The 15,285-nt window shown below is 36.4% G+C and overlaps 1 protein-coding gene across 4 annotated transcripts in view; it reads right to left on the bottom strand.

The window, feature by feature from the left end:
• Nucleotides 1–15,285, bottom strand: part of VRK1 (VRK serine/threonine kinase 1) — a 37,367-nt gene that overhangs the window by 17,087 nt on the left and 4,995 nt on the right. For 3 of the 4 annotated variants that reach the window (XM_051622153.1, XM_051622157.1, XM_051622154.1), the window contains exons 2-10: nucleotides 12,763–12,924; nucleotides 11,184–11,239; nucleotides 6,613–6,682; nucleotides 6,117–6,204; nucleotides 4,675–4,783; nucleotides 4,447–4,539; nucleotides 3,343–3,475; nucleotides 2,060–2,180; nucleotides 950–1,008 (exon numbers count right to left, since the gene is read on the bottom strand). In XM_051622153.1, the coding sequence (XP_051478113.1) occupies nucleotides 950–1,008; nucleotides 2,060–2,180; nucleotides 3,343–3,475; nucleotides 4,447–4,539; nucleotides 4,675–4,783; nucleotides 6,117–6,204; nucleotides 6,613–6,682; nucleotides 11,184–11,239; nucleotides 12,763–12,919 (886 nt within the window). In that variant the 5' untranslated portion in view covers nucleotides 12,920–12,924. Of the gene's footprint in view, nucleotides 1–949; nucleotides 1,009–2,059; nucleotides 2,181–3,342; nucleotides 3,476–4,446; nucleotides 4,540–4,674; nucleotides 4,784–6,116; nucleotides 6,205–6,612; nucleotides 6,683–11,183; nucleotides 11,240–12,762; nucleotides 12,925–13,220; nucleotides 13,243–15,285 lie in introns of those variants that run through there. The other variant, XM_051622155.1, reaches the window with a different exon arrangement.

Raw genomic sequence — 15,285 nt, 5'->3', positions numbered from 1 at the left:
CTTATCCAGTGGTGACAGCATCACTGTTTTTTACACATTCCTTGCAATGAAGAAAACAGTCAGTCATAAAAAAGATAAGAGCCTAACATTCACCAATTAATGTTTGTTTACATATTTCTTATGTCTGTATTTTAATATGTTGGTAAGGAAGTTCAGTGTTAGCTCAGAACTTCATCAATTCAAGACTGAAGCATGTATTAAAAAATTAAATATTTGACCACTGAAAAAACAGACAAGTCACGCTTGACAGAAAAATTCTTCTGACCACCAGAAGCACACAGAAATAACTAAAATATTTAAGTTTAAAATCCCAAGCACACAGTTAAGTTTTAAAAAAAACTACTCAGAAAACTGCCAATGCCAAATAGAAACCATCTAGACTTTATGCTTGCATTACTTTATATTGTGAACCTCTAAAATTCAGTTGTGAAAAATCAGCTTACATATTTCATAGTTGCAAATACTTAGTACTGTCTTTAGTCAAAACCAACAGTGTCTGCAGTTTATATAACTGTAGCCAAAAATAAGAGGCTAAATTCTCCTAAACAACAAGCTAATTCATGCCACTTTCTTTTTACTGATAAAAGATGAAAAATATGTACAAACTTCAGTAAACAAGGAGGACTTGAAGAAACAACAGATTAGAGTACTGTGCCTAAGACACACTTCTCAGTAAAAAAGATGCTGGCAAGCTGACAACTCCTCACCTTTTGCAGCAACTGAATTGATCTTATTTTATTTGAATACAGAGTAGCACAGTCTACCCTTGCATGCACTCAAAGTGCTCCATGTAGATAGAAATTTCAGAGCTTCTACCCATTGTCTAAAGTTGTCTACAATTTGGTGATGGCAGCTTGGTGGATTTTATTTTTTAAAGAAAAAGCACATTAGAAAATGCTTACCACATGGCACAAAACAAAGTACTTTAATTTAAAATAGCTCCTCTTACCTGGTTTATTTTTCCCAGGAAAACATTTGTCCATCAATACAGAAATATTATCTCTACATCTGAAAGACAATATTATTCAAAACTGTTGTTTCTTTCCAACTTTGAATCTTACCCTCTTCTAATAAAGTTCCGAAGTTCCTAACATGGGTCACTGTCAGAAACAGAAGATGCTACTAGGTAAACCTTTGGTATGATAGTCCAGCCATTTTTAGGAGTGTAGCACATTTGAGAACCTGACAAACACCAGACAGGTTATCTGAAATACACTAAGTTTTGTTCAACAGTCTTTGAGTCTTATAAAAGTGAGCAAATAGAAGACTGAAGGAAAAGAACTGGTTTGTTTTAACCTCTCAGATACCAATGCTCTCACTGCCTTCTGTTAGAGGACTCTTTCTTTAGCTTTTATTATACAAGAAGATCCCATGCTAAAATAATAACTGCAGGGAAGGGTGGGGAACTTCACCAACGCTTATGGAGACAGATGCGTTAGAAGTAGAGATAAGTTAGCCAGACAACAAATAACTTTTAATGAGACAAACTACTGTGCTGGGACAGCTTTCTTCATATTAAGTATCTGACAAGAGAGGGCTGAGCAGGGGTGGGGAGAAGATGAAGAAATGTAATAGTGATGGAGGACTAAAAACAAGAATTTAAAATTCCCACATTAGTAGTTCTCTAGCTGGAATGATGCTCACACACTTTTAAGATCCACCTTTACCCTAATCTCTGCCACTAACTTCAGAGCATGGTGTTATAAAGGCCAGTCATACTCCAAGCTTCAATTCTCTTTCTCTAAAGCAAGACTAATGGTTACCTGCATACTTACTGATAAGAGTGCTCTTTGGCTTAACCATGGCAGTTTGCTAAAGCAACAGCACTGTGGTGGATAACTAAGCATCTTACACATGCAAAAGAAGACAGAGTAGAACAGTACAGGTAAAGTTTAAACACAAGCCAAGGACACATGAGACACAATGAAGGGAAACAGAGGCATATAAAACAGCCTACTCACCAAAAGGGAATATACTGAGACTACAAAGCATTTCAAACTAAAACATTTTCATTTCTATTTTCAGTTCCAAAAGGGAAAGAAAATAAGCAATTCCTCACCTGATTTTTGAGTCTCTGACAAAATTTGGATCTTTCAAGTTATCATCCCATGGTAGGTGGCCACTAAGCCAATGAATCATACAGTAACCCAAGATTTCCAGATCACCACGTCTCGATGGTGCTAAATATATATGCACACATAAAAAAAGAACCATAAGAGCAGCTAATAAAGCACATACAGTTTAAACAACAGTTAAAATTTGTAAATATGCTAAGACAATAGAAAGCCAATGCTAACAATGTAACACGAGTGTATGTCTTACTTATCTCTTTATTTTAGCATGAAAGCAAGGAAGGAAAAATGTTGTTCCTACATTTAGAAGGGTAACTTCATTTTTGAGTCTTTTATCAATCTATTTCTTCTACCCAAGGACATGACATGCTGCAGTTATCCCAATTTGGGAAGCTTTTTAAGTACTAAGATTGTGGAAAAAATAGAGCAAGTAAGTGAAATGATTGACTTTCCATTCAAAACAGTTTTTACATTCCTATTCTATGAAAAGGTAATGGCACTAAAATCGCCACTCCTGAAATATTCCACAATGCTGAAATATTTTATGTGTCCTGAAAACTAAATACAGAACAATAATAGATCAGATCCCTAAGAAATCACAGGTATATTGACCACACTAGAAGTGAAAATGGGCAAATCAAGTCATATTTGTTCATGTTCGGTTTTAATTTTAGCAGGACACACTTTAATGCCACTAAAACAAAATTAAGAAGAAGCCTAAACTGATGCTCACTCTAAATCCTCAATTTTTCATCAGACATAGACATGTCCATTTCATCTTCAACCTTTTCTCACTACTTCCCTTTTGATGGTTTACGACTACAGGCATAAATGAAGTTTTGTAAAACGTTTATCTTAAAAATATTAAGCTATAAACAAGATAAAGAATATTGTGCATCTTTGCCAAATATGAAGAAGCAATGCTCACATGGATAACAGAAATTATTTATCTCCTGAAAACAGGACCTGTTTTTCTATCAATATCTCATCAGCACTATTCCATTTCTATTTATTTAATAAAAAGCTATACACTAAACACCTTAATAGTCTTTACATATTAAAGAAATCTTTTAAGAAATTTACATTAAATATAGTAAATTAATATCAAAGAAAATGGAAAAAAAAATGCCATCATAGTCTATAGAGAAGAAAAAGAAATTATTGTAGATTCAGAAACCTATTCGTTTACAAAACTCAATGCAGCAAAGTAAGTATTTATAAAAAGGATGCACAAATGCCTATTGCCAAGAACAAAGTTTTATATCCTTACCCACACCCTTGTGGGCATCAATACTGGTATATTCAATAGTTCCATCGTGACACCTTTTAGGATCTTCTTTATATTCTTTGTGAACTCCTTCAGGACAGTATCTGTAGGCAAGTCCATAATCCACCAAGTACACCTAGTAATTTCCACAAAGAATTCAAAGATTAAAGAGCGATAAATACAACAAATACACAAATAGTAAGTTTAATTCCCACTGATTATCAGAACTTTTTAAAAGTATTAAAAACGTTGAGTTTTTTACTTGAAATTATCCTCGGTGCTTTATTGAGATTCCTACATATGATTTGAAAACATGTCAAGATAGGTTTTGTTGTTTTCCATGTAGAGTCTGAAATGGATGTAGTCTCTTGTTGATGTAGAGGACAAGTGCAGTAGAACAGTTATTACCAGTAAAATTAAATACAAAAACAACAACAAAAGATATAATGTTCATAGAGTTATAAATACACTTACTGTCCTACTCTCTTTAAAGTCAGCTGTGCCATTTAAACACTACCTACATCCTGTATCTTCTCACTAAAACCACAGCTACTTTAAGAGAGCTAATTTACTTATTTAATGAGCTAAAACATTTGGGTAAGACAACATACACAATTCTGAAAACCTGCATGTTTGAATAGCAAAGAGAGTTAAAAATGCAGAAAAATGAAGGACTTCTGTAAATCAAATGGAACCATCAACACTTTAAAGACCAATTTTTCCAACTAACAGAACACTTACCTGATGGATTTGCTGAACAAAGGAGTGAGGTAACAATGCAGACAGGCAAACATAATTTACCAGTGTGCTCTATAATTTTAAGCTTCCACCTGCACATACCTATTTGAGAGTCAATTTACTTTTTTTTTTAATATTGAGAATTTCTCTAGAATATTATTTAGGGCAAATAGTCAATTTGATAACTGTCCAGCAAAATGCATTTAAAAAATCGTAGAATGTTAACTAGATATAAATGTCAAGCAGAAATAACGTTACTGTGTACATTCTTAAAAATGAGTTTCTGCTAGATTTCACAAGTTCAAAGCACTTCTATGTGTTGTCAAATAGAAGGTTTAAAACATGGAGAATAAAGTGCATCAGAAATACCTGATGAGGGTTCTTGTAACTCAGAAGAAGGTTTGAGGCCTTAATGTCTCCGTGCACATATTCATGCTCATGGATGTATTCCAGGATATCAAGCTAACAAAACAAAACACAGTCATACAAATGCAGTACCCAGCTCCACCCAGCAGAGGACCTGTACTCAACACAAAAGTGTGAGTTAACCGAAAGACACGGAGAAGCCAGATTGTAAAAATATTTTTTTAAACTTACTATTCTCAGGCCTAATTGTAGTACAGTTTTATGGGAAAATCGCTTTCCATTCTCTTCATACATCTTCTGAAGATCACTGCCAAATCGGTCCATTATCATAAATCGATAACTAAATTCAAGGAAAAAAAAAATAATCCAAGTTACTAAATCGTACTTTGCAGAGGATTCTATGTATTAATTGTACAAGTTAGCAATTGAAAACAAGTATGTGGGAAATACCGGAGTTCTTTTTATTGTTATATATCAATTCTTAATTTTTTAATATCAGCTAGTCAAAAGCTCATTGATCAAAAGAACTGCTCTTTATGCCTCACTAGTTATGCAATACAGTAACAAGTATCCACAGAGCAAAATACCTGCACTTTAATGCACTACAGGTAAAAGAAAGCATCAATTACTTACAGAAATACATTTTTTTACTGTATAAATAATGAATCCAGGGTTACTTATATTGCAACCTTTTTTCCAGCCCAATATTAAACCCAAAAATCACTCACTTGCCAAAGGATATTCTGATATTTATTGCTATAGCCAAACTGGTCCTATTACTATGAGAGCTCATAGTAGCAATGTTAACTGACTGGAACAAAAAGTTTCTTTGGGGAAAAAATAAAATTCATATCTTTATTTTTGCCCCTGTTCTTTTTACATTATATTACTTTTAAAGCTGAGGACCTAGTGAAACAGCGGTATTTCCAAAATCCTAGGGCATACACACAAACTGCCCTATGTTGTGTTCCACACAAAGCAGCCTGACCTGCTATAAGCTGCCAGAGGATGACTAAAAGTCTCTTGCAGAATAGCTGTATAGAGAAATTCCACCAGGAAACAAGGACTGTTACATAAGCAGGAATACTCTTTCTCAAGACCAAGTAACAAAACCCCTTAGTGACAGAGAACAATAAAAACTATTCCTAGACTTAAGACAAATTTATCATGAAACTAGCAATTATTCTAGCTCACAGATTAAGTACAAAAAAAAAAAAAACAACTGTCCCTAGGGAAAATAAAACAGATTTAGAGAGCGCACTGAGTCCCTTATACATGTGAGTGACAATATTATTTAAGTGCACACCATAACAGAAGAAAAACTTTTAAGACAGTAATATTATCCAAGATCTTATACATAAAAAGTCAAGTTGATCTTAATTCAAATATGAAAAGCTTCTAAACCACGTAGCATCACAGTACTACAGCAATGTTTGAGACAAATGAAAACTAAATCAGAAAGAATGAGACAAATAGGAGTAACACAGTACAGATATAATGTATCTATTAATCTATTCCTTAAACACATCTTTTTATGAACAAGAAACTTCGTAGCAGAAACTATAAACTTGAAGAAAAGTGGAAAATACACCTTAGAAAGTCAATCAGTTTAAAAGTGATAGTAGTTGTGGATGAAATAAATACCAGTATATTCCAACAAAGGATATATTCACCTGTTTCCATTTTTTTCATGCAAGCCAGAACCCCAATATCTTGGTACACCTAAATATTTCAGTTTATGGGACTTAGTCCACTTCTGAACTGAAAATGAAAATAAAAGTAAGTTCATGGATTTGCATGAGTAGAGACTAGTATAACAAGGGAATACTCCCATTGCTTAGAATTTCTGCATATATGTGAGCTGCTCATTTAATGGGAACTTGTATGCAAAGTATATGATGAAAGTTAATGACGCATCTGTTGTAGGGACAGAGGTGCAACTGAAGTTTCAATTTAGACAATACCACCACCACAACTATAAAGAACATCTTACCAAAAATCCTGATTTTACTATATGTCAGAAATAGATTTCAATCATTTAAAAATAACTGTAAACATTTAATTTTTAAAATTATCTAAAAAGATTCTTTTAAAGTTCAACCTTACTCCTGTAGGCTCTATTTTCCTAAATGCTTGTAGTTCATTAAAACATTTTAATAAACTGCTTACTTTCATCTGGCTTAGCAGCTCGCATGTAGAACTTTAACTCAGTAAAAAGAGGTCCATTCTGGCTGGGTTCCTTTAAGACAATTTAAAATTAGTTAAAACTTGCTGTTAGTCCCTAACAATTATTAAAAGCTCACAAAATGTAACATCCACCCTGTAAAACCATATTGTCCCTCAAATGTTTACCTGGTGCTGATAAATTCAATAGAACATGTTATTTTTATAAAATAAGGTTGGCTCTTAAAAGTTATTTCAACTCTTGAAATTTCTAAATGTTTCATTTTGAGATAAGCTTAAGCAATTGATTTTGGTCTAGTTACTGATGTATGTCCAAACTCATTCTCACTCAGTGAAGAATACCTGTTTTGGAACATCCTACACTTTAAAAAACTAACCAAAAAAAGTATGTGATTACTGACAAAGAAACCCAGAAAGAATACAATCACATGACACTAGCAAAAGTTCAAAGACATGTAACATCAATCTTAAATGGTTCTAATTATAACTTTTAAATGCAGATGTAGTGATCCAGAAAACTGCTAAAGGCCAGACGGTACCACTCAGCTAACAGAGCAATTAAGGAAGCAAAGAGATCAGATGAACATGGACTGAGCTTTAGTGTGTGCATCTAATGCATTGTCTCAGAGGTGGAGCAGGAAGGCCAGTCAGAATGCGAGCAGATACCAGCTTAGGCACCACTCCGAGGCCTGGACACGCGATTACAGAACTACCACCTATCTCCACCTCACTTTCTCCAGCAGTATTGCCCTGATAAACAACGGAGCCAGGACAGCAGTTTTCTGACCCCTCCTTGTGGGACCAACATTCAGACTTAAGCCATTAAACTGGAAAAAAACCACAACTGGACTAACAGATCAATGCACATAAACTTTGGTACATGTGGATTTACTCTGTTAGTTTATTTATCCACTATGGACAAGTTAGTGATTTAAATATTACATATATAGAGTGAAAGGGTTACATAGCTAAATTCTTACAATGCAGTTATCTTGAACAAATGTTACTTGGCCTATTCACTTTTTTCTGTATAGCATAAGCCATTAATACTCTAGATTATTTAGAATACAAATTATATATATGATTTTCATTCAATTTACACAGGTTTGAAGAATGTTCTTACTAAAACACAGAAAAAATGTAGGTATTGAAAATTTTTAAAATATTTCTCTTTAAATAAATTATCCCTCAAAATATTAAGACTCTGTTCTGAAAAAAAGATAACTGGTTTTAAGCATTGCTCTGACTAGAGAAATATTTATCTTTTCATATTTGATTGGATGGATGAATGATTTAACAACAAAATAGATCTTGGTGATGACAATGGAGCTGTTTCCCCATAATTCTATTCATTCTACATAAATAAATGCATACACTATGTTAAAAAGGCTCAGATAATGATGTCCAATATCTGCCATACTAGTCATCTGATAATAGACTAAGACCAGAAGAACTTCAAACACAAATTTATACAACTTTATGCCCAGGGTCATTCTAAACACGATTTGTGAAACTGAAGTTAGAGTCTAATTAGAAAAGATACCATAACAAAAGAGATTATGAAGTACATGTCGAAACTCAACAAATTTCTTCAAGTAGTACTTTAAGAATTCTGATCTTTTTCAGTCACCAACTTAATGAAGTGTTATTAAACTCTGCATCCACTCCTGAACAATGACATCTGAAAGGTCCACATGTTAAAATGCATTTATTTTTCTAATAAAAACTGTGATTCATTTCATACTGCTCAGATATCAATACTATGAGGATATATCAAAGACTAAGTCAATTTCCATCCTGCTTTAATAGTTTAGTTTGAAGAACATTACTACAGGAACACATATTTTGTTAAACACTAATAATTGTTCAAAGCTGTTAACCACTTTGCTTCAGCTAATGGATCAACTAGGAATCACCTAGGCATCAGATAACGTGCCCTTAACAATAGCTAGTGGTATACTAGACTACACTAGACTGTATACACATAATATTTGGTGAGACACTGGCACAGGTTGCCCAGGGAAGTTGTGGATGCCCCTTCCCTGGAGGTGTTCAAGGCCAGGTTGGATGGAACTTTGAGCAACCTGGTCAAGTGGGAGGGTGTCCCTGCTCCTGGCAGGGGGGTTGGAACTACAAGATCTTTAAGGTCCCTTCCAACCCAAACCATTCTTTGATTCTAATATGTTGTGGGTTATTTCTGAGGGCAGCACAAAGACTGAGGCTACTCTTTATTGCCAAAAAGACTAAATTATAGAAGACCAGAAAAGAGCTACCAAGCTGGAGAAAGGTCTAGAGAACAAGTCATACAAGGAGTGACTGTGGGAACTAGGGATGTTTAGTTTGGAGGAGGCTGAAGGGAGACCTCATTGTCCCCTACAACTACCTGAAAAGAGGTTGTAGGGAGGTGGGTGCTGGCCTCTTCTCCCAAGTGAATGATGACAGGACCAGAGAAGTTGCAGCGGGGGAGGTTTATATTGGACAGTAGGAAGAATTTCTTTACAGAAAGAGCAGTTGGGCACTGGAACAGCCTGCCCAGAGAGGTGGCTGAGTCACCATCCTTGGAAGCATTCAAGAAACATGGAATTTCAGGGCATGCTCTAGTGGCTGAGATTGTAACGGGGAGGGAGGGTTGTGGGTGTTATTTGGTGGAGTGTGTGGTGTTTGTCTGGGGTTTGGTTTTTTTGAGGGTGCTGGGGGTTGGGTCGTGTGTTGTGTGGTGCAGTTTTTTTGGGTTTTTGGGTTTTTTTGTGATGATGGTTGGACTCTGATCTCAGAGGTCCTTTCCCACCATGACTATTCTGTGATTCTGTGAAAAGTGAGTGGTCATCTGGGAGATCATCAGCAGAAGTATTTAAAAATCACTGCAGCAAAGTGAATCTAGCATAAAAGCAACCCAGAAGTTGTGACAACTCTTCATATATTCAGAGTCCAAAGTGGAGAAGAGAAGCACGTGGACAGGTTTCAGCCTCACAGCAAGAGGACAGCAATTAACCACAGCATAAAATAATGCGTATCTGACAATATTCCAAGTAAGTCAAAGTGGACTCTTCCATGAAAGTTAAATGGCTCTCTACTTCCTCATCAGTCCAAACTCACCAAGAGTGGGGAATTGAGAGCCACTGCATCTCATAGGCAAGCCACTGCTGACTTGAATGTCTGTTATCTGCCTCTAAAAACAGGTCACAGCTCCTGCATAATGGACACCCCTGCCCTTTATAGTAGAAGTCGGACAGAAAAAAGCAGGTTGCCACCATGAAACAGCTGCTTGCTGGGCTCCTGGTCTATATGGAATTCCTGTCCGGAAACACCTGACACAGCAGCTGTATGCTGATGTTGGAAGTGTCACAGTTTGACATTTGCATTGTAAGCATTGCTTTTTTCAGCAAGCAACAACACTTCAGGGAAAGGGTCAACACCAACAGTATCTCAGGTTGTCTGTGCAGTATCAAAACCAGTACTCTTAAATTTTACTGTAGTCAGCAGATGTAAATATCAAGATTAAAGGCTCATACTAAATAAAATTTATTTTATTCTAAATTAACCTGATCTGTTACATTTCAGGAACAAATGCTGAAGGCATTAACAAAGTTATATAAATGGCCAGCTACTGCAGTTAAGCATTTTTTGTATCGCCATAGTTTAATAGAAGACCGAAACATTTCAGTTCTGAACTGTACTGAAGATCTAATTATTTACAATGTGAAGTTCTTGTACAGTTTTCTGGCACTTGCTTTTGTCACAGGACCAGAAGTACCACTAAGATAATGAATTGTCTGGATCTACTATGGCCATTCCCATATTTCCAGGTTTTTTACTATGACTATACCAGGGAATCATTTATGATACTAGAATCTATACAAAATAACCTAGCTAAATTTAAGAAAAAAATATTTATACCTTAAGAAGAGAACATTACAGCCAAATCAATTTAAATAAATATTTGTTAAGATTAAAACATAAGAAAATGTAAACTAATAAAAATAATTTGCTGATTTACTACATACAATAGGCTAAAAATTAGCTATCAATTATGCTTTTTCTTCTTTATTATCATGAGACTGAAAAAATTACCAATGCCATTTTAATTCAATAGAAATTAGAATACCTATGTGTTTAATGATAAAACATTTAAAGGACTTTATATCTGTGGGGACCTGAGGAATCTTGGTTTTGCTGTTTCTATTCCCAAGCTGACTGTCAGCTTATTAACATCCAGTTGTGAGCAACAGTTCACACAGACTCATTGCTGAATCACAGAAATTCTCCAAAAGCTAGCCGGATTTCATTCATTTTGTGGTATTTGGGCTGTTTACAGGAAGCAGCCACATGAAACAGAATCTGATCCATCAATTTCATTAACCTTTTTTCAGCTCCATTATCCACCCTCATACAAGAGTTCTAGTTCTCAGCCAGATTCCTCTGTGTCACACTTACTTTTATTTTAATCAGCATTAGGCAACTGTATTCTTTTCAGTCAGAAGACATTTCAAATTACACATGCTATTCTAGAAGACACATTTTCAAGTTGTGAAGTAAAAATTCAAATGCTCTCTTACCACTTTTGCAACATAAGGTGCATCACTGCCGACGGACTTTGAGGAATTAACATCAGCTGTTAGAAAGGAAGCGTTTATTAATAGTAGGAGAGGAAACTGTCAAAAAACACACTTATTTGCTATGCAGCATGGACAAACAAATGACAAAGCAATTACTGATGTGAATATATAACAGTACATTAGACCTTGGTAAGAGAACTACTCTATAAGGCAAGAATGCTCTATATGGTTCTGGTCTTGCAGTATCCCTTCTGTTTGAGGAGAAGAGGCAGTTTACTAAAAGGAGTTTTTTATTATTCAGTAATTTTTTCCTAGTTAACAGCATTTCTTTCCTTTTCTAGGTCTGTGATGAACACACATAGTTGTGGACGTAAAGAAGAAAAACACATGGTCTCTTATTTTGCCATGTCACATATCAAAAAGTGACTCTGTTGCTACTAAGCTGATGATACTTCTGACAGGAGATACAGGTATGAAGGAAATCACGTTAGGCAAGCACAAGTACAGGGTCAGGGCATAGCTTTGTGCAAATGGTAGGAAAACAAACAGAGGGCAAGCCTTGGCTTGAACAAAGCAGGAGCTACACAATTTGAGTGAGCTGTAACTCCAGTCTCAGTAAATTTAGTAGCTCACTGAGCAAGGCTGAGTAAGTAGGAGACAGCTTCTTTGACAAGAAGCCACCCACTGGTCATGTTTTTCTTCTTAATCCACTTACGCTGCTATCTGTTCATTTTGAAAGCAGGACAGATTATTAATTTTTTTTTTATTCAGTGCAACTTTTTCACCAAGAAGAGGAAGACCATAAATGCATAGCAAAAGAAAAACTTATTATCATTATCACATTAACTTTCCTTCCTTCACAATTGTTTAGAAAATTACTAGGGGCACTCAAGCCTTTTTTTAATTCCCTGAGGTATCTTCAAGACCTCTCTTATCTTTTCATCTGTTCAAATAACAGACATACTAAGTATGGCACACTATCCACTAAAAAAAGTTTTCCCTGAATTCAATAAACAGCATTGCAAAACAAGATCAATGCTGACGCTTTAAACTGTGAAGTTCAAGATTTCAATTTGTTTTGAGCACTGGTTACATAAAAAAACCCCACCATCTTATGTCAGAAGTTCAAATGGCAATAAGAAAGTCAAAAGCAGCAAACTGAAAACCAGCCAAAATACTGGCTGATCAGTAGCCTCCACAGAATATGCTTAGACAGTTTCAGTTTGGAATTTGTGATACAAGGACACTCATACAAAGATTCCTTCTTCCAGCCAAACCAGAGATTAAATTTAAATAAATACTAAGGTATCCTTTCACTACTAAAAAGTAATAAAGATTTCAGCTTTTAAAAAATGAGTTAACTACCACCAGAATCTCATATAACCACAGTTCTTACTAATCACCATTTGTCACTTGTCATTTTTTTCCAAGACCATGAACCAAGCTAAGATACTAGTAAAAAAAAAAATTACTTCAAAGACCCTACATTTCTAACTCAGGGTAAATTTTTCATAGCTTTGAATAAGGATAAACATCTCACTCTCCATTTTCAAGTATCATCAAAGATAACTACACTTACCAAGGTATAGGCGTCCAAAGCCTCCTTGCCCTATAGGGACACCTAATTTCCATTCTTTTCTTGATGTGTCTGCCAGAACCTCTCCCAGAGCAAACACTTCAGCAAGCTTCCGTTTTGCAGGGGTTCTTTTTCCAGTAGTCTTCTTATTATATGGCATTTTCCCTGAGGGGAGAGGGGGGAAAGGGAAGAAAAATTTTTTTTTTATAAAAGGCACATGTTACATGTTGACAAGACATTTTATGTAGATGTTCATTAGAAGCATGGAAAAGTATGATTAAAGTTTAACCTTGTTGCTACAAAGATACTTGTAAAAGAAATACAGTCAGTACTTTCACTGGCATGAATTCTAAGTGAACAAGAACTAATTTTTCCAGGCATCACAAAAAAATTCTTTGAGGTTGGAAGAAGGCCATAGTAGTACTTTTACATGTATGATCTCAAAATAGGTGGTTACGTACCAGTTTGTTAATGATCTTCTAAATGTTGCCCCATGAACAATAAGCAAATTTTAATTTTTGTTGCTTGCAGTTACATAAGAGAAAAAACAATTAACTGTTTGAATGCCTCCAGCGTGGGCTTCCCTCAGAAGAAGGATTCTTTACAGTCCTTCCCTGCTTCCCCACGGGGTCCCTCCCATGGGAGAGAGTCCTCCACGAACCTCTCCTTTATGAGTCCTTCCCAACCTCAGGTCTCAGATAAGCAATATTTCCAGAAATAACATAACATCCCAGTGGAACCAAGCATGTGCATCTTCTTGAAGAATAGGTCTCATTTTGAGCAAATAAGTGCTTTGAGTTCATAGCAGAGCCAAAACTGGACAAACTCAAACACAAAAAGGAAGCCTACAGAGGGTGCAAGCAAAGCCTGAGACAAACACAGAGAAACTGTCCAAGCAGACAGGGATCAGGTTAGGAAGGCTAAAGTTTTAATACAATTAAACCTGGTCAGGCACATCAAGGTAACAAGAAAAGTTTCTACAGGTATGTTGGTGACTGGAAGAGTGAAGAACCACCCAACGGTAGGAACAGACCAGGTTTGAGACTATCTAAGGAACCGGAAGGTGCACAAATCCATGGGACCTGATGAGCTGCACCCTTGGATCCTGAGAGGACTGGCAGATGAAATTGTTAAGCCACTATCCATCACATTTGAGAAACTGTAAAAAGGGGGAAAATAACCCCAAATTTAGAAAAGGCAAAAAAAAACCCGACCTGGGAACTACAGGCCAGTCAGGCTTAACTCTGTGTTCACTAAGATCATGGAGCACATCCTTCTGGAAACTATGCTAAGGTACATGGAAAATACAGAGCTGACTGGTGACAGCCAACATGGCTTCACTAAGGGCAAATCGTGCCTGACAAATTTGGTGGCCTTCTAGGATGGGGCTACAGTGTTGGTGGATAAAGGAAGAGCAACTGATGTCATCTGCCCGGACTCGTGCAAAGAATTTTGCACTGTCCCACACAACATTCTCATCTCTAAATTGGAGAAACATGTACGTGATGGTTAGACCACTCAGTGGATAAGGAGTTGGCTGGATGGTCACACTTGAAGACTAGCAGCCAACAGCTCTGTGTCCAAGTGGAGATCTGTGACGCTCCTCAGGGGCTGATACTGGGACCAGTGCTATTTAATATTTATATCAGCAACATGGACAGTGGCATTGAGTGCACTCCCTGCAAGTCTGCCAATAACTCTCAGCTGTATAATGTGGTCAACATGCTAGAGAGAAGAGATGTCATTCAGAGGGACCTTGACAGGTGTAAGAAGTGGGCCATGCAAATCACATGAAGTTCAATAAAACCAAGTCCCTGGCCCTGCACATGGGTTGGAGCACAATCCCAAGCACAGTTACAGGCTGGGCAGGGAATGGATTGAGAACAGCCCTGAGAAGGACTTGGAGGTGCTGACTGATGAGAAGCTCAACATGAGCTGGCAATGTGTGCTTGCAGCCCAGAAAGCCAACTGTATCCTGGGCTGCATCAAAATAATTGTGGCCAGCAGGTCAACGGATGTGATTCTGCCCTTCTACTCTGCTCCCATGAGACCCAACTGGAGTACTGGGTCCAGTTCTAGAGTTTCCAGTGGGAGGTGTCCCTGCCCATGCAGGGGGCTTGGAACTAGATGATCTTTAAAGTGCCTTCCAACCCAAACCATTCTATGATCCTATTGTCTTGATTCAATAAAAGAACTTACTGAATATGCAGTCATGATATGGCAAAGAGTGCACTATATCTCATTACATGAAAGGCATTCATGATTTGTTTTACAAAGAACTGATCTTTGCCTCTACCTTATGAAGATAAAAGGCTTACAAACATAAGCAGTTATTTTCTAAAAGATACTATTCTGACTGGTGGGATTTTATTATTTTATTTTGCTTGGGGAAGCAGGGAAGAATATTAATACACATTTCATGAAGTTCCTGGATAACAAAATATCTTTTTCCCATTAGTCTAGCTACTCAGTACAATAACCCTAAGCCAAATGCAGTTCCTTTACATCAGTTTTCTTTTTTTTTGA

The sequence above is a fragment of the Apus apus genome, chromosome 5, assembly GCF_020740795.1.
Source record: "Apus apus isolate bApuApu2 chromosome 5, bApuApu2.pri.cur, whole genome shotgun sequence".
In the NCBI taxonomy this organism is placed as follows: domain Eukaryota; kingdom Metazoa; phylum Chordata; class Aves; order Apodiformes; family Apodidae; genus Apus; species Apus apus.
Note: the sequence above shows the minus strand (reverse complement) of the source record. Positions and strands in the feature narration are given on the sequence as shown.